At 35.6% G+C, this 15623-nt stretch overlaps 1 protein-coding gene across 1 annotated transcript; it reads left to right on the top strand.

Moving 5' to 3' along the window:
• The first annotated feature begins 880 nt into the window (after positions 1 to 880).
• Positions 881 to 3944, top strand: LOC110457067 (major royal jelly protein 1-like). Its single transcript, XM_021508162.1, has one exon. The coding sequence runs from the start codon at positions 916 to 918 to the stop codon at positions 2317 to 2319; it is 1404 nt and encodes a 467-aa protein (XP_021363837.1). The 5' UTR covers positions 881 to 915; the 3' UTR covers positions 2320 to 3944.
• The last annotated feature ends 11679 nt before the right edge of the window (positions 3945 to 15623 follow it).

The following is a 15623-nucleotide window of genomic DNA, read 5'->3' as shown; positions in this document are numbered from 1 at the left end:
ATGCCGACTTTAGAGTGCTAAATCACTGAAATACCATACATAATTAAGGCACCCAGCAAAGTATTCCACATTATACTTATATCGGCTTAACAAGTTATTGCGATAACCCTAAATGCTAAACGTTAAACAGGGAATAACAACTACCATTTTAAGGTATGATATGTCCCGGCTGGGAGAGTACCCGTGAGAGTAGTTAGATATGAAGGTACATGTCAATGAATTGATACTACATGTATAAGGTTTTCCTACAGTTTAACCAGAGCTGCCAAACGACGGGATCATCTATTAAAAACGTTAACATTGCACAAAGTGCATGGTCATTATTCTTGCGTTATGTTTATGCTTATTTATAACGATACTATGATAGACATACAAGTATCAAGACATCATTTGATGTCATAGTTCTTCGAAACAGGCTTCTTAGAACGGATATACTTGTGTTTGAAGACTTCAAAACAATTTACCGTCAAAGGTTTGAGTAAATGTTTCTGCCCAGTTTGCAGTGTACACGTGTTAAAGGACACGTGTTAAGAAATAGAGTACGACATCTTCCTGGTTCAAATACACCCCATGACACTCAAATCAACATCTCGTAAATATCTAACACTGTACCTTAAACCTATCATGTACGTATGCACAAATATTTGTTAACATAGTTCAGATATACCGGCTATCCTCCTCGCAATCAGGATGTTTAAGAGATTCCCCTCATGATTTATATTTGCATAATTACATCAGTGCCTATTCCATCTAACATGACAATTATTACAGAGTGTTTTCACAGTTACCCGATACCCGGACTTGGTTCTTGTTTATACCCGGATCTGGTAATTTTTAGTTTATATCTGCTATTTGTTCCATATATAAATAATCCGTAAAATACATTTTGTAACTATTTCTTAAATTTCGTTCGAGATGGAACTACTGAAATGTTGTGTGTCCCTCGTTGTAATTATCTTGGTTACCAATATCCATTATTCATTGTCACTAAGTCAAAATGAGTGCAATGATCCGCAAATTATACATAAATTCACGGTAATTGATTACGATTGGTCCAGCGATGCGGCGCGTGAAGATGCGATTGAAAGCGAAGAATACATTCCTAACAATAACATTATCTCTGGAATGAAAGTCTATGGTGACGATGTTTACGTCACTGTTCCAAGATGGCGGCTCGGCGTACCAGCGACCCTTAATAAGATTGCTGTTAAAAACGGGACGTCGGTATTACAGGCGTTTCCTAGCTGGGACATGCAAGAGCTGGGAAACTGTCACGCCTTGCAGTATGTGGAAGGTATGGAGATTGATCCGAACACGGGCTGGATGTGGATAATTGATACCGGAAGAATCAACTTTCTGTCAACTGATTGTACTGAAACAGAAAATCTATGTCCTGCTAAAATTGTCGTGTATGATATAAATACAATGGAGGAGGTCACTCGACATGAATTCCCAAATGAGGTTGTGAATCGTAAAACAAATTTCCTAAATGATATCGTTATCCAATATAGCGACAATGAGCCTCGATTTGCCTACATATCCGATACTTTTGACTTCCGGTTGGTAGTATATGACCGTATACAGAACGTTTCACATTTTCATTCTCACCCATCTATGTTGCCGGAACCCGGAAACGGAAATATCACCATCTTTGGGGAAATATTTGAGGTCGCTGCTGGTATCAATGGTATCGCAATGTCACATGACATGCAGTATCTATACTACGCTCCGGTTTCCGGTTACGCGTTGTATCAGATCCCCACAAGCGTGACCTCCATCCCAGGGTCAGATTTCGCGGGATCCGTTCGGAAGGTTGGAAATAGACCGTCCCAGACAGCTGGCATGACTTATAGCAGGAAAAACTTCCTCTACTTCGCGTCTCTTGCTGAAAACGCAATCTACAGATGGAACATCGAATATGATCAATCGTTACAGGGGTTAGATAATTTCAATGACGTGGAAATGAGAACTCTAACAAATTTCATGTCTGACGACAAATGTATGAACTTCGTTGATATTTTTAACTTTGACACTGAGGGTTTCCTGTGGTTTTCTGTTAACAAATTACACAAATTTCATTTGAATTCCATGGATTTTACTGGCAGTAGTGGAGCTAACGTTCTCATATGGAAAATCCACGTTGGAGATGCTGGATATCTGGATCGAAGGGAGGAAACCACAACGGCAAGCGTCGTCATGGAAACAACGCCGAATGTCATTGAAACGACAACAGGTGGCGCTGGAGTTGTAACTACCCAAGGATCAACATTTTATTTGTTCAGTGTATTCTTACTGTACGTACTGTCAGCGTCAAATTAACTTATGTAGATCCGATACAATTTAAAATGCATCGCGCTTTCGACACAGCATTTAGCGAATATGTATATTATTGTATTTGGAACAGAAAGTAGATAAGTCGAATTCACTTAAATGATCCGTATTGTCTGAAAAAGAAATTATGATCAACCAATAGTTTGGCTTTGTTGGTTCTTTATGACCGAAATGACGATATTTTTGTTGTTGAATTAAATAAAGTAGAACATGCTAAATAATGTTACTATGTAATTGGATTGTTTCAATACAACAAATCTAAAGTGATATAGTACTAATGTTGGCGGTTATTTTAGCCAGACACATTTACCGTTTGAATCTATCTATTGTTACATGTACGAGTGTAGCTAGTGTTACTTTTGCGTGTGACTATCGTTCCTCCCCTTCAGATTGGGGATTGAAATGAGAATAAACCTGCTGCTTCCGACAGTATGTAGCAGGAGTAAACAACTGTGGAAACCCCCTGCATTATTGGGGACTTACTGTTGTGCCCTCAAATGTTTGATGGGGTTTAAGTGATAACTGCTCTGATTGATGGTACATGTATATAAGAGGAAAAATACATGAACTTTGCTGGCTGCTGATAGGAGAATCGAAACAGCATATCGCATAAGGTGCATTGTTGAAACACAAATAATATCAATATTTATATATATATGTATATATATAATCTATTTTGTTCAGTTTGTAAATACATTTCTAGTTTAGTAGTCTTTTTTAGCTTAATAGGAAATATTTAACTGTATGAAGCTTACAAGCTGACTAGTTTGAAGTAATGATAGATTGAAGTACACAATAGAGAGTTTGGGCTAAAACTACCATTTCGTTGGCGAGAGATTTAGCTAAATTAGAACAGCGTACGTACTTACACATTAACTGCTTAGATCAAATAGAACAGCGTTAATACTTAACATTTTTGATAAAATATTGGAGACATGTATCAGTTCATATTCTATCATTACATGTATCATACTTTTTATTCTTAGTCATAGCAAGATGTTGGAATTAAGGCGTTACCTTACATGAAGTATATTCTTAAGTTACATATAGCCCGGATGTAAGTCGAATAATGACGAATACGAGTGGAAACGTCTTTGATTCGTTCACCGTTACATTAGAGAAACTGTATTTTACATGTTGTATTTTTATCCTTGTTTTCTTTTTCTTTTATTATTATTTTACTAAATCTTTTAAGACAATTGGTTTTCTTTTTATGATAATATTTACTTGAAAAGAAAGTTAATTTAATCAACCAAGTACGTTTATATAAAGACGTCTACCCGGAAAAGGTTAACCGTAAACAGTGCTTCCAATTATGTGCAATACATTTTGTCTAGTTCCAGGTAATAATAAAATAATTTTAAATGGAGCCAAGAAGGAGAGGAGGAAAGAAAGGGAGTGTATATTAATGTATGTCAATATATTAACGGTATAAATCAAGACTGACCTACATAAACCTCCCCACCCCCTACCGGTATACCAGAGGAGGTCAAGGTAGAGTTTGATTTATATACTTGTGATTCTGATGTGTATCCTGTTTTATATGTTCATACGTGTACATATACCTGTACAACCTGTATTCATTTCAGTTATTAAATCTACACCCATTTAAAGATAATGTTGTTCTCTTTCCGACTCTAATGTTGCTGTGGTTATTATATTATACTGGTCAGGTGGTACAGATATTCTGCTCGTGAAACAGTCAAAGCGGAGTTATTATTAATAGTAATGGTAATATTGCACTTATTAATATTTTTCGGATATTGAGTAAAATCATTTTCCATATCCATACTCCGATAAATCCGGAATATCCGGATTTAATTTTTAAATTTTGGAAGAGTAATAAAAGATGGAGGAATGATGGTCACTGATATTTGTGAGTCCTGTTGTCACAATCTGTGCCTGTAAATAATAACCTCCTACATAATGCTTACTACTACAGTGATATCTTCATAAATGGACAATATCTTACCCTAGTTGTATCAAAAGATTGAAATTCAAACAGAATATTGACTAGCCTAATTACCCGTATAACATCATACATTAACAGCGATATCATCCGGGAAAACAAGATGATTAATACACGTTGAAATAACTTGTTTTAAAACAATAATAAAGTTGAGAAAAAAGCATTACTTCATCGCTTTAATGATACCACCAGTCTGTCCGTCCGATTGTAATGGAATATATGTTTTCGTAGGTAACGTTACCAGATCTAGATAGCGGTTCGTATTATAAAATGACAAAGACTATTTATACACATAAACCTTTATTATTGTTACTATTGATTTAATCTATGAAAACCCGTTTCGTCTTAAAGCCTCTTTAAGGCTTTTTACTTTAACATCAACAAGGGCCAGTAGCATGCATACACTCAACACAACGAGTTTCCCCTACAGGTACACATAGGTCAGTCCGATATACCTTTGGTTATTGCCCTATTACATAAATGTTGATAATCTGTCAAATATAATGTACTGCCCTGGGTCGCTTTATTGAAAATGTATCATCTGTCAATGGTGTAGGCGATGGGTAATTAATTACCTTATTATAATAAAAGCAATTCTAGTCCAACTTTGGTCAGTGTGGTCTGACGTTGTTTGGGTCAGTTTCTGGAATAACCGAAAGAGCGATTTGGCATGCTGGTGAGTTTTTTGTTTTTGTTTTGTATTATTTGGCTAGAAAGTTTTTGTTTGAATAATATAATTTTGGTTCGAATTTTTCTTTTCTTTAATCTTTCCCTGTGTCAGTATGTTGCGGGGTCACATACATGTACAAAGTCCTTTAACAGCAAGACATACATACGCAACACTACACTGTCTAGACCGAATCTCATATCTGTGGTCTTATTTGCATACCAGGAATTCGCATAATTTTGTAATTTCCATTTTTGTTTTCAAATGAAGAAAATCACAAAACTTAAATTATTGTCAATTTGGTGGCATGCAGACAAAAAATTGCATTGTGAATATAATTCCTTTTCGGAGACAATTCAATATCTATATAATAACCTAATACGTGCTACTTAATTAATTTGTACGCTTCGTTTATGCAACGTAGTTTTGTTAGTTCCTATATTTTGTTATGCTGCAAAGCTCAAATAACGATAGCGATGACATAGAAAAGTAATTTGAATCAAAAATTGGAAAAAAAGAAAATTCATTTCACGTACGAAAGCTTCTTTCGAAACTCAATATTATACTGGATTTATGAATCATTCGCAAAATTATGTATTTCACTGTCTTTAAAACGCTGCTGCTTCATGTATATTTAAGCATTGAACTGTTTTTGTATGCATTATGATTTGTTTGCTTGCAAAGCTGTGTCATTCAAACAGATCATAAATACTATACAAAAACAGTTCATTGCTTATATTTACGTTTTCTCTGCCTCTTATGTTCTTTTTTAACTTATAAATTATATCTTAAATTCAAAATGCCCGCCTTATCGACAGTCCACAAAATTTCGTACAATAGTTTGAAGAGCGTGTTTGTCGCTTGCTGATTGGCAAACAAAGTAGTACTTTGAAATTTTAAATAACACTTCAATGTTATTCCACAATTCAGTATAAATACAATTGCGTATGATATGTTTATAGGGTGATTTAAGTTTATCAATAGAACTCTGAGCTGAAAGTTAGATTTGAAATTGTTTCGATTTTTCTCCGGAACAAATTTAGCGCATGGATAAATACAGTGAACACCGTAAATCCGACCTTGCCCTCCGCTTTGGAGTTATTTTTGGAAGTTAATTCGAACTTTTCTCTTTGGTCATTATGTGAAGAATCCAGACGTGAATTTATTTGTTGATTGTATGGGAATCTTGCTACAGTCTGTAGATTCTATACCATCCTCGTTATTTGACATGTCGTCAGAAACTGAGGAAACAGTGGCTGCTAGACGCGTTTGAAGTGAGTGATCTTGCGACGGAGCACAGGGGGTCATTACAAATGTATGAAATGTTTATGTGTGCTGTGACTCATATCAGTAGGTCTGTAACATATGTGTCAGTAGGTCTATAAAATATGTGTATTTCAGACATTTGTAACGAACCCCTGTTGTTCAGTGCAGTGTAACAGACGATATTTTTGATAAATTGCATGAGCGTTAAAATAGCATGTTACCATTGCCGGCATTGGTGATTTTAACCGATGTGAATTTTGTACGATATTGCTGATCTTGGTCTTGTTTTTGTTGTAATAAAAGTATTTTTTATTATTTTTTATTTTGCACATAAATTTACAATGACATTGTCAAATCTCACAATGCCTAGCGATATTTCATTAGCCGTCATGTTAATTTATATTGGATATTGTAGTTCCGGTCAGTGTTGTATTAATACGCTGAGAATTATATCTCCTGCTGCATGGTAATTAAAGTCCCATCAACGACACAGCTTCCAAAGAGGCTATATAGTGACAATGCCATGCAAATGCAATATATGAGATTAACTGTATACTAATATGAAATCTTGTATATATCAGTGAAAGTGATTAAAATCAATAAAAGACAGGGAGAGTACGTGATTAGTTTAGCCCAAACTTCGTTGTGGGGAACTCACACTTGCCATTTTACGTTATTAGTTCGTGGGGAATGTAGGGAACCGTTGATTTCCCACATTGCTGTAAAGTTATAAGGTTACATTTGCATTTCTGTTGATTTTCGTTGTTTTAAACTGACTCTTAAAAATAAAAAACCCATATTCCATAGGTTTGTCTCATTCAACTGTAAAACAGTGACTGCAGAATCATGAATCATCAAATGTATTTGGTACTTCTAGGACTTTTTCGTATAATATCAACTTATACCATTGTGGGTAAACAAAAAATCCTTACACATTTCCAAGAGAAACTTGATAATGTTGGCTAGATAAGAAGTGAGATCTCCGCACAATGACACCGTTGCTAACCCTTCATGTTAGATCGTGGAATTTAATACTAAGCAGATACATGATTCATTTTCATTTACAGGATGAATGGCGTTTCTATAATCGTAGTAGGAACTAAACTTCGCGGAGTGAATCATGAAGTCGTGTGATGAACATAGCAATGCCGATGCAGGATCTGCCGTATCTACACGCATGGCCAAGCGCTATCCTCCTCGATTGTCTCTTCGTTCCAGTTATGAAATGGTGCCGGGGCTACTCTCGTCCATTGTGGACCCTTACCCAGTGCCTGTAATAGATTACCCCCAGGAAAAGAAAGAAAATGTTTTGTGTACCAGTAAACTAACATTGTTTCACGAATATTCGCCATTTATGAACAGTTACAACATCTACCACATGAAAGAAACGTCACTTCCGGTTCAGGAAACGCTGGCGCCACCTGTGATACGACAGCCAGCATACAGGGTTCAACGGTAGGTGATCACTATATAAAGCCATATAAATATATCACCAGAAACATATATATTTTTGTAGAATTTTCGATTTTAAAGGCTTGCCTTGATCTCATATAGTACAAGCCAAAAGAAAAAAGGTTAATAATTTGTTGTTGTTGATTTACAGAACATTCTCAAGGTCCTCATCAAAATACAAGTCAAGTGACGGAGAAGATGATGCCGAGGAGATAACGTGTGACGTCATCAAGAAGCATTGGTGCTATTACATCATGTGTTTTGGTTTATGTTTTGACTGAACTTTACAGAACATAGTTGAATGTTATATATATGACAAGTCAGTGTCATATCAAATTGCATTTAAGGGCATGTAAAATGTCTATGATTGCATACAATATGCTTAGTTATTGTGTATTCCTATGCTTATGAATAATAGTTTCTATTTAAAAAAGCCTTTGATTATTCAGTAACACACAACTTTTTAACCTTTTAAATAATGGAAACAATTTGTATCAAGGGTGATAACTCTTACACAAATCACAAGTATAATCTGTAAGGTCTCATTTAGCCTTAAGTGGACGCGGCTATTTACATTGATTAATATAATCAAACGTATCGTTTCACGTAACACACAATAATTACTAGACGGTGTACCTCATTAACGAAGAACAATGAAATCATACGTCATTAGTGTCGTTTTAACACGTTCGACCAAGGACACTTTATTAAATGCTAGGCTATTTCTTAAATTCGCGTCGATGTTTTAACAGATAGCCACAGTAACAGTCACTGCCTTGTATAGTTCGTGTGTGATACAATTAACCAATTGTTAACTGGTTTAGCCAGAGATAGTTTGTATCTGATAAAGGTGGGTATAAATGTCACACTGACACACATAACGCTTTGTTATTAGTTACCTTTGTTATTCTGTTAAAAACAGCTTATCATTGAAGATTTTATTTGGTAATTGGTTGAATACATAGATTTAATATTGAAACTGAAATGACCCAACACATTCATTAAGTTTCATATAAGATGATAGAATCGCGACTTAACTTATAATTAGTCTATATATTTAGAGAACTTCGGCAGATGACAGCATCGAGAATATTTGTTCAACTGAGTACCAAATTTTGGGGTAGTGCTATTTTCGCGGGTATGAAGAAAAATAAATCTCGCCCATTTCTTTGATGTATGCTATTTGTAGTCCATTACAAGACATGATTAAAATAGAAATCAGATAGTTTTACTCTTGTGTTTTATATCAAAAATCAGCGCAAAATATCTCAAATTATTCAATTATTCTATTATAAACTAATTGCTTCTCTACAATATTCATCTTTAAACGACCTTACCGAGTCAGTTTCTTGATGAACAAATTTTATGTTCAGCAAATGTGATTTATGGCTACACAACATCTTAATCACTCTGATATCTATCTCATTGTCAGACAAGTTCCTCGGGTGATCGGGTGGCGCAGTGGATAGTGCACTTGCCTTTCACCAAGGCGACCGGGGTTCGATTCCCCAATCGGACGTGAAAAGGTAATTGGGTAACGTTAATTACGTCACATCGCGGGTGGATGTTTGTGAAATTCACAAATCAGTAATTCGGTCGCTGTGGGAAAACATGTCGCCATCCAGTTATTTGTTGAAAATTCAGTTCAGTTCAGTTCTTTATTACCTTGAACCTTACGGCTCATCAGTTCAAAATAAACATATATACAAGGATAAACAATACAATCACTCACACCCATATACACCCCACACACAAAATGAATTCACAATTGTAGAATGTTGAGCTGGCAAAGAACCCCGGAGTAGACACTATATTGCTAGTAGACTACATTGCGAATGTAGGAACAACATACCTATTTTCATTTGTGTTTTTTAGCCGTGTGCGACTGAAAGTGACAGACACGCGGCTGAGGGTCTACAAATGGTGGACAGCGAATTACTGAGTGCTTCCTTTTGTGTCGACGACACTGATCGGTCATATGGTCGAAGAGATGACTCGTTTCTGTGGTCGGACATAAATATTATGAAATTTCAATTATTGTTACGATGGATTCGTGTGTTGTCTACAATACAATATCTCGTCCAGAAATCCCAAACGAGAGTCAAACGTTACTTCCGCATTGTTTGTTTACTTCGAGTTTACTACCCACTTTCGGTTCATAGCATTATGACCCGAAACGTAATTTTCTTGGTTTACTTAGTGGAATTGCAGCGCAAATGTAGATATAACTGTTGTAAAGTAAATAACGTTTACAATTACACAATAGTTCCTCGCTAAAAAGCGTGTAAAATATAATTATTAAATCGTAATTTAGACTTAGTCAATCAGTTTTGATCATGTTCATTTGGTTGGTAAGTAAGAATTTTAACAGTGGCAAGTTTAACAATTATCAGATAATAAATGTACGTATGATACTACTGAATATGCTGTCAAGGGAGACAACCCTTACACAAGTCACAGGTAAAGCGAATAATGCAGCATATAGCCTTAAGCTTACTGTGGTATGCTGGAGTTACCTCTGTTACGTACTTATATCACAGTTACTGGCGAAGAGTATTGATTACAAATTACAAATATACGTATATTTGAACCACCGTCATAACAGTGTTATACCGATTCTTTTCAGGTATCTTTCTGCTCTAGCTCTGGTGTTTTACAGTTCTATATGAAAAAAGGAACACACTTTGTTTTATTCACATAACATTTGTAATACATGATAAGGATAATATGGTTCATGTACACAATCTCATATATTCAGGAATTCGGTACATTGTATTCAAAACAAATCCTTCTGTTGCGTAATCGCTAGTATAATTTAAGGTTGTATGTTGATTTACAGACAATTTCAAGAAAATAATATATATTTATATGAATAAGATCGTGCCTAGACAAGCTGCATTATAATGCTGATATAAAATATACTTTATGATGATCATGTGGATGGCCTTTCCCTACACAGACAGTCGTTGTGATAAACTGTTCGCATTCCGTACGTGTTTACTGAACATTGGTTCGTCACATCCCGTTAAACCGGGACTTGTTTTATCCCACTGCATGGAACTATGTTGTGACTGATGCAAGGGCCCTGGTTATAAGGGTATTTTATTCTCTGTGCTGTGAAAAGTAGGGAACACAAACGATATTCAAATCCATATGACGTTCTCATTGTAACATTTCGTTTATATCTGTGTTTATGTGTATCTTTAGTTAGCTCTTTATCACAACAACGTGACTGGATAACATTTCAATGAGTCGCCACCACAAGATAAATCTTCTACGTACTTAAGACCTTGGCATTTGCATAAACGTAAACGACAAATAATAAACACAACAGCACTCCCATAATACACATCATTCTCCAGTGGCGGATGCAGATGGGTNTTTTTTGGGGGGCTTCAGGACATGTTGTTATTATTGTCAGTTAATGCGTTTAGTTTACATTTAAAATGNAATCATGTACTTTCACCATTTTCCTCAATTTTTCCGCCAATGCTCTCTTCTAATACCATACAAAACTCCCATATAATACTTCTCAGAACTCCCTCCTAACACCACACCATACTCCCGTTTTATGCTACCAAGCACTGTTCTAACACCACTCTAAACTCCAAAATAACACTACTCAGCGATCCCCAAAAATACTACACATAATTGTCAGCTAATCCTAAACATTAAGCAATCAAATCGATTTGATAAAACGATACCGTCTTTCTTGTACATAATACATCATTATTATTGCTCGCTGATATCGATTACGATCCGTACAATACGCTGTACCTAAAGTCACGCTACCATAATTGATACAAGGTCATAAAATGGGTCGAATAATACTTTAAAATTAAATTTGTCTATTTTCCTTTAATTTGTATAAGAATAGATATATCTGTCCGCATTTCCGCTATGTAAATAGTACAGGATGACTTCAAAGTAAACATGTCACAATACCAGACAAGTGACATAGGTCGACAACAGTTTTGAAGGGGCTAATTATATACATGTTTAAATGTTGATTTCTAGTTCACAGCGGTTTAGAAAGGTTTATCGTGGTTCCAGGACATACAATATCATCAGAACTCGACAGCGTTTTATCCAAATTTTATTTAGAGACCCGAAATAAAAACGATGATCATTATAAACAAGGCCACACTTACATCATTTCGCTATGGATTGAATCGTCATTTCAAAGACATGGGCATTATCAGCGACGTTCAATTAAAAAGATCTAAAGAAGCTTTTAAAACCATGACGACCGAGGTAACACGACAAAGTTTAGGCGGAGTAACCCATCCTCATCCCACCGAGTAAGCGGATTTATAGAAACTAGACTCTCATGAGTATTAACTTGAGTCACTCCAACAAAGGGTGTTTTTGACATTCTATTATACTTTGGCCACAGAGGAAAGGAAATCTGATTGACTGGGAAGTAATAGACTGTTCGTGTACAAATGAATTATTGAAATATTTTAAAATAAAATATCTCACCAATTTACTGATGTCATTGATTATTTTATATAATAAATCAGTTATGGACTTTGTGAATATGCTCTTGATATTGACAATAAAGAAATGTTGACCTCGGTTATCGCTTCGATCAATAATGTATTCGTTATTATCAGAGCAAGTCAATTATTGTACAGTGTTAATTCATGTTACCAATAACACATTTATGTACAATATTTAAAGAAGCAAATTCTTCAGTTAATAAATGATCAATTATTCGATTTCAACTGAGTTTGAAACATTTTCGGTAACTGACAATAGTCCTCTACAACATGTGTTTAAATATGACATCTGTTAATAATAACTAAGCATAGGTATAAAAGAATAAAATTGAGCTGGAATAATATACGAGAAAAGTAGCACGAGACATCGAAACAAAAGGAAAATGTAACCTCACACACGAAATGGAGTCAATAGCAGGTTCGCCGAAAACGTTCATGAACAATAAAAAACGAAGAAATGACCAACGCAGATACGAGTAACGTTTTATATTTCTTATATACACCAACTTAATATGCATTTGTTACAGTATACATGTATAAACGTCGGTGGTAATTTTGTAATATGCGATATGACGTCGCAGATAGCACGACGTTTTGCGCAGAAGAACATCGCAACTAGTATTGGCCATCCCCTTCACAATTTACACATTATTTACGTCCTATTTGCTCCTCTAAAATATTGATCGAACAGCAATGAGGGACACACCCGTCTCTGTGACGGAGTAATGGCGTCATGCCACCAGAACGTAAATAAGCGCTATCAAATTTGAAACTCAGTTTGTTTCAAATCGTTTATTTGATTAATGGATAAAACCTGACGAGTACAAAAGGAATTCTGGTTGCTATGGTAATACAACATTCTTGTAGAGTTAATGTTCAACACGAAAATGTGTTATGTGTGGCCTGTGCACTAGTTGTATTACAATAGATTAACCTGCAGGTATGTATAATACTAAATTTAACTATAGTCATTTTTTCTTTTACACTGCTGTTCAAGCGGTTTTTTCCCTACGTAATAAGAGTTTCGGGAGGTTAGAAAGAACATAGTCACGTGTTCCAAGGGTACAGCTTCAATCTTACCTTGATAAATGTTCAGTTGTCATCTCAGCCATTTTTACCGTGGTATTTTACTATCTGATATTATTACAGGCTACTGTTGATTAATCGCACAATTGTGCCTTGTTCGCGGAAAATTTGCATAAGCTCGTCCACATGTGTTGTTATCGACGTCGTGGATACTATCCCTAATTTACGGGGACAATGATTATCAAATGTCAGTATACCATGTAAATACAGTATAAATTAATGACATTCTCTTTATTTGAAGAGAAGTAAGTTTTCAATTGCAAATATATACCGTTCTATTGGATTTGAAAAGCAATAGATTAACAGGTGCATCATATGGTTAAGGAAGAGTTTTCTCCCAATAACCACTATACACATGTCTCTCCAATTTGTGTTACCGACATGTGGGTAACAGCCTGGATGTTACATGTATTCATAGCTAGTGTTTTGATTATAAGGTAACGGACAGTGCGTTGCGGCGGTGTCTTCAATTGTAACGTCATGACTAATGGCAATTGCTTCCCCGATCGGAAACAGGAAAATGTATTGTGTATTTCCAAGAAAAACATATGTCTTCCGAGATAGAATTATACTTAAAAGGAGTAGGCCCCGAAATTTATTTTGGCTCGTTATCAACTTTTATTCTATTTTTTTTATTAATCAATTTTCAAATTGTATGAAGACATGAAGGAAACCGAGATTGCAATTTCAAATTTATCCCTTTGGGGAATATTTATTTCCCAATGTAGCCTGAACATATCAAAGTACTTATATTTCCTGCTAAGTGTTCAGCATTTAGGGTATATCGCATCAGGTAGTGGTAGGACGCCGGCTCATGACCAAATGGTTGCGGGTTCGATTCACGGCACGGCACTGTGTTGTATCTTTACTTCGCTTGTTCCAGTCTACTCAGCTGTAAATGAGTACGTGGATATGCAGTTCTAGCACTGTTGAATGCTAGCTGTGAGCGTCGAAATGACAGCACCGGCTGTATGCTCCCCAGGGAGTTGTGAAAGATATTGGCGGGTGCGAAGGCCCTATACCCACGGATACTAGTTTGTGAACCGATTTGAGGCGAACTACGAACTAGGTTGTGATAAATCGGTATATAAGAACCTCGACTTATTATTTATTAATTATTATAAGATTCTGTACTCGGTGCTTGGCATGGTATTTCAGAGAGTTACCGCACTTTATAGTCAGCATGACATCCGCGCTATCGCAAGGGACAAATACAACAATATACATGTATCATACACACGTATAACTCACACATCTGAAGGCACGTCATTACATGACCTTAGCTGTTAATAGGACGGTTAACCTACTAAAACCTTAACCTTTAACCTCACCATTTGATGTGAATTGTTTTTCTTTGTTTTGTTTAGTATTCTTTTCATGATCAGATTATTTTATGTTTTTATATCGATTCTACGTTTCGATTTTGTTCCGGTGTGTTGGCGCAATATAATACTTTTTTTTCTGTTTGATTGAAAATCGTGGCAATTGTACTTCTTTACCGAATGTTCGACTCGACTCGCTTGGGATCGATAGTGTCGTGTGCGGTGTATTACCCTATGTTTATAGATGTACTTGTCATTGTAAACATGCTCCTCACAACCCTTCAGTTTACCCTCCTAGATTAAGTTAAGTAATCGATTAAAGATAATGTCTAAGGTTTTGAGCTTTTAGACGATTTTATCTGTGTTATTTGTTGATCGAGAACAAATTTTAGTAGAAACATTCAATAATGTCTAAGGTTTTGAACTTTTAGACGATTTTATCGGTGTTATTTGTTGATCGAGAACAAATTTTAGTAGAAACATTCACTTTTGTTTCAATTTCAACATTTCAAGATATTTTATAGATAAAATTTCATCACCGAAGATAACAAAACTTATCAGAAGCCTGTACGTTTTGACTGAAGTAGATATCGTGCTTTAGGCAATGGTCTCATTCTACTCGCTCCGTACAGAAATTATTTTTATTTTAGTGTAAGTTAAAGGGTCTCTGCGACCCTCATTAGTTGTATGTAGTGGCAAGTTCATTGTACTTTATGGCCTTGGGCGATAACAAAGAATTAGTTTAAAAGTTAAAGGGATAAAGCGATCCCCATTCATCACGTGTATAGTATTCTGATGGTCTGACAAAACCAGCTGATCTTAAAATATAATGTATTCAATTAAGCCCATTATATTCAGGTCAAAACTCAATGTGAAAGCAATTAGGATAATCAACGGTCGGTATGTTAAACACGCCTGTCTTCCCATACATGCACTAGCGTGCACACGAAACGTTTCTGAATCAGCTGGGATAGAAATATATACCTGTTTATCTTATACCGAGAGATTATCAACATCCAGATATATAT

This window comes from Mizuhopecten yessoensis, unplaced genomic scaffold, assembly GCF_002113885.1.
Source record: "Mizuhopecten yessoensis strain PY_sf001 unplaced genomic scaffold, ASM211388v2 scaffold9023, whole genome shotgun sequence".
NCBI classification, from domain to species: Eukaryota; Metazoa; Mollusca; class Bivalvia; order Pectinida; family Pectinidae; genus Mizuhopecten; species Mizuhopecten yessoensis.
The sequence above is the reverse complement of the archived record's forward strand: the minus strand, read 5'-3'. Positions and strand labels throughout refer to the sequence as shown.

Coding starts and splice junctions, on each gene's coding strand:
- LOC110457067 (XM_021508162.1), top strand. CDS start 916: ATGGAACTACTGAAATGTTGTGTGTCCCTCGTTGTAATTATCTTGGTT.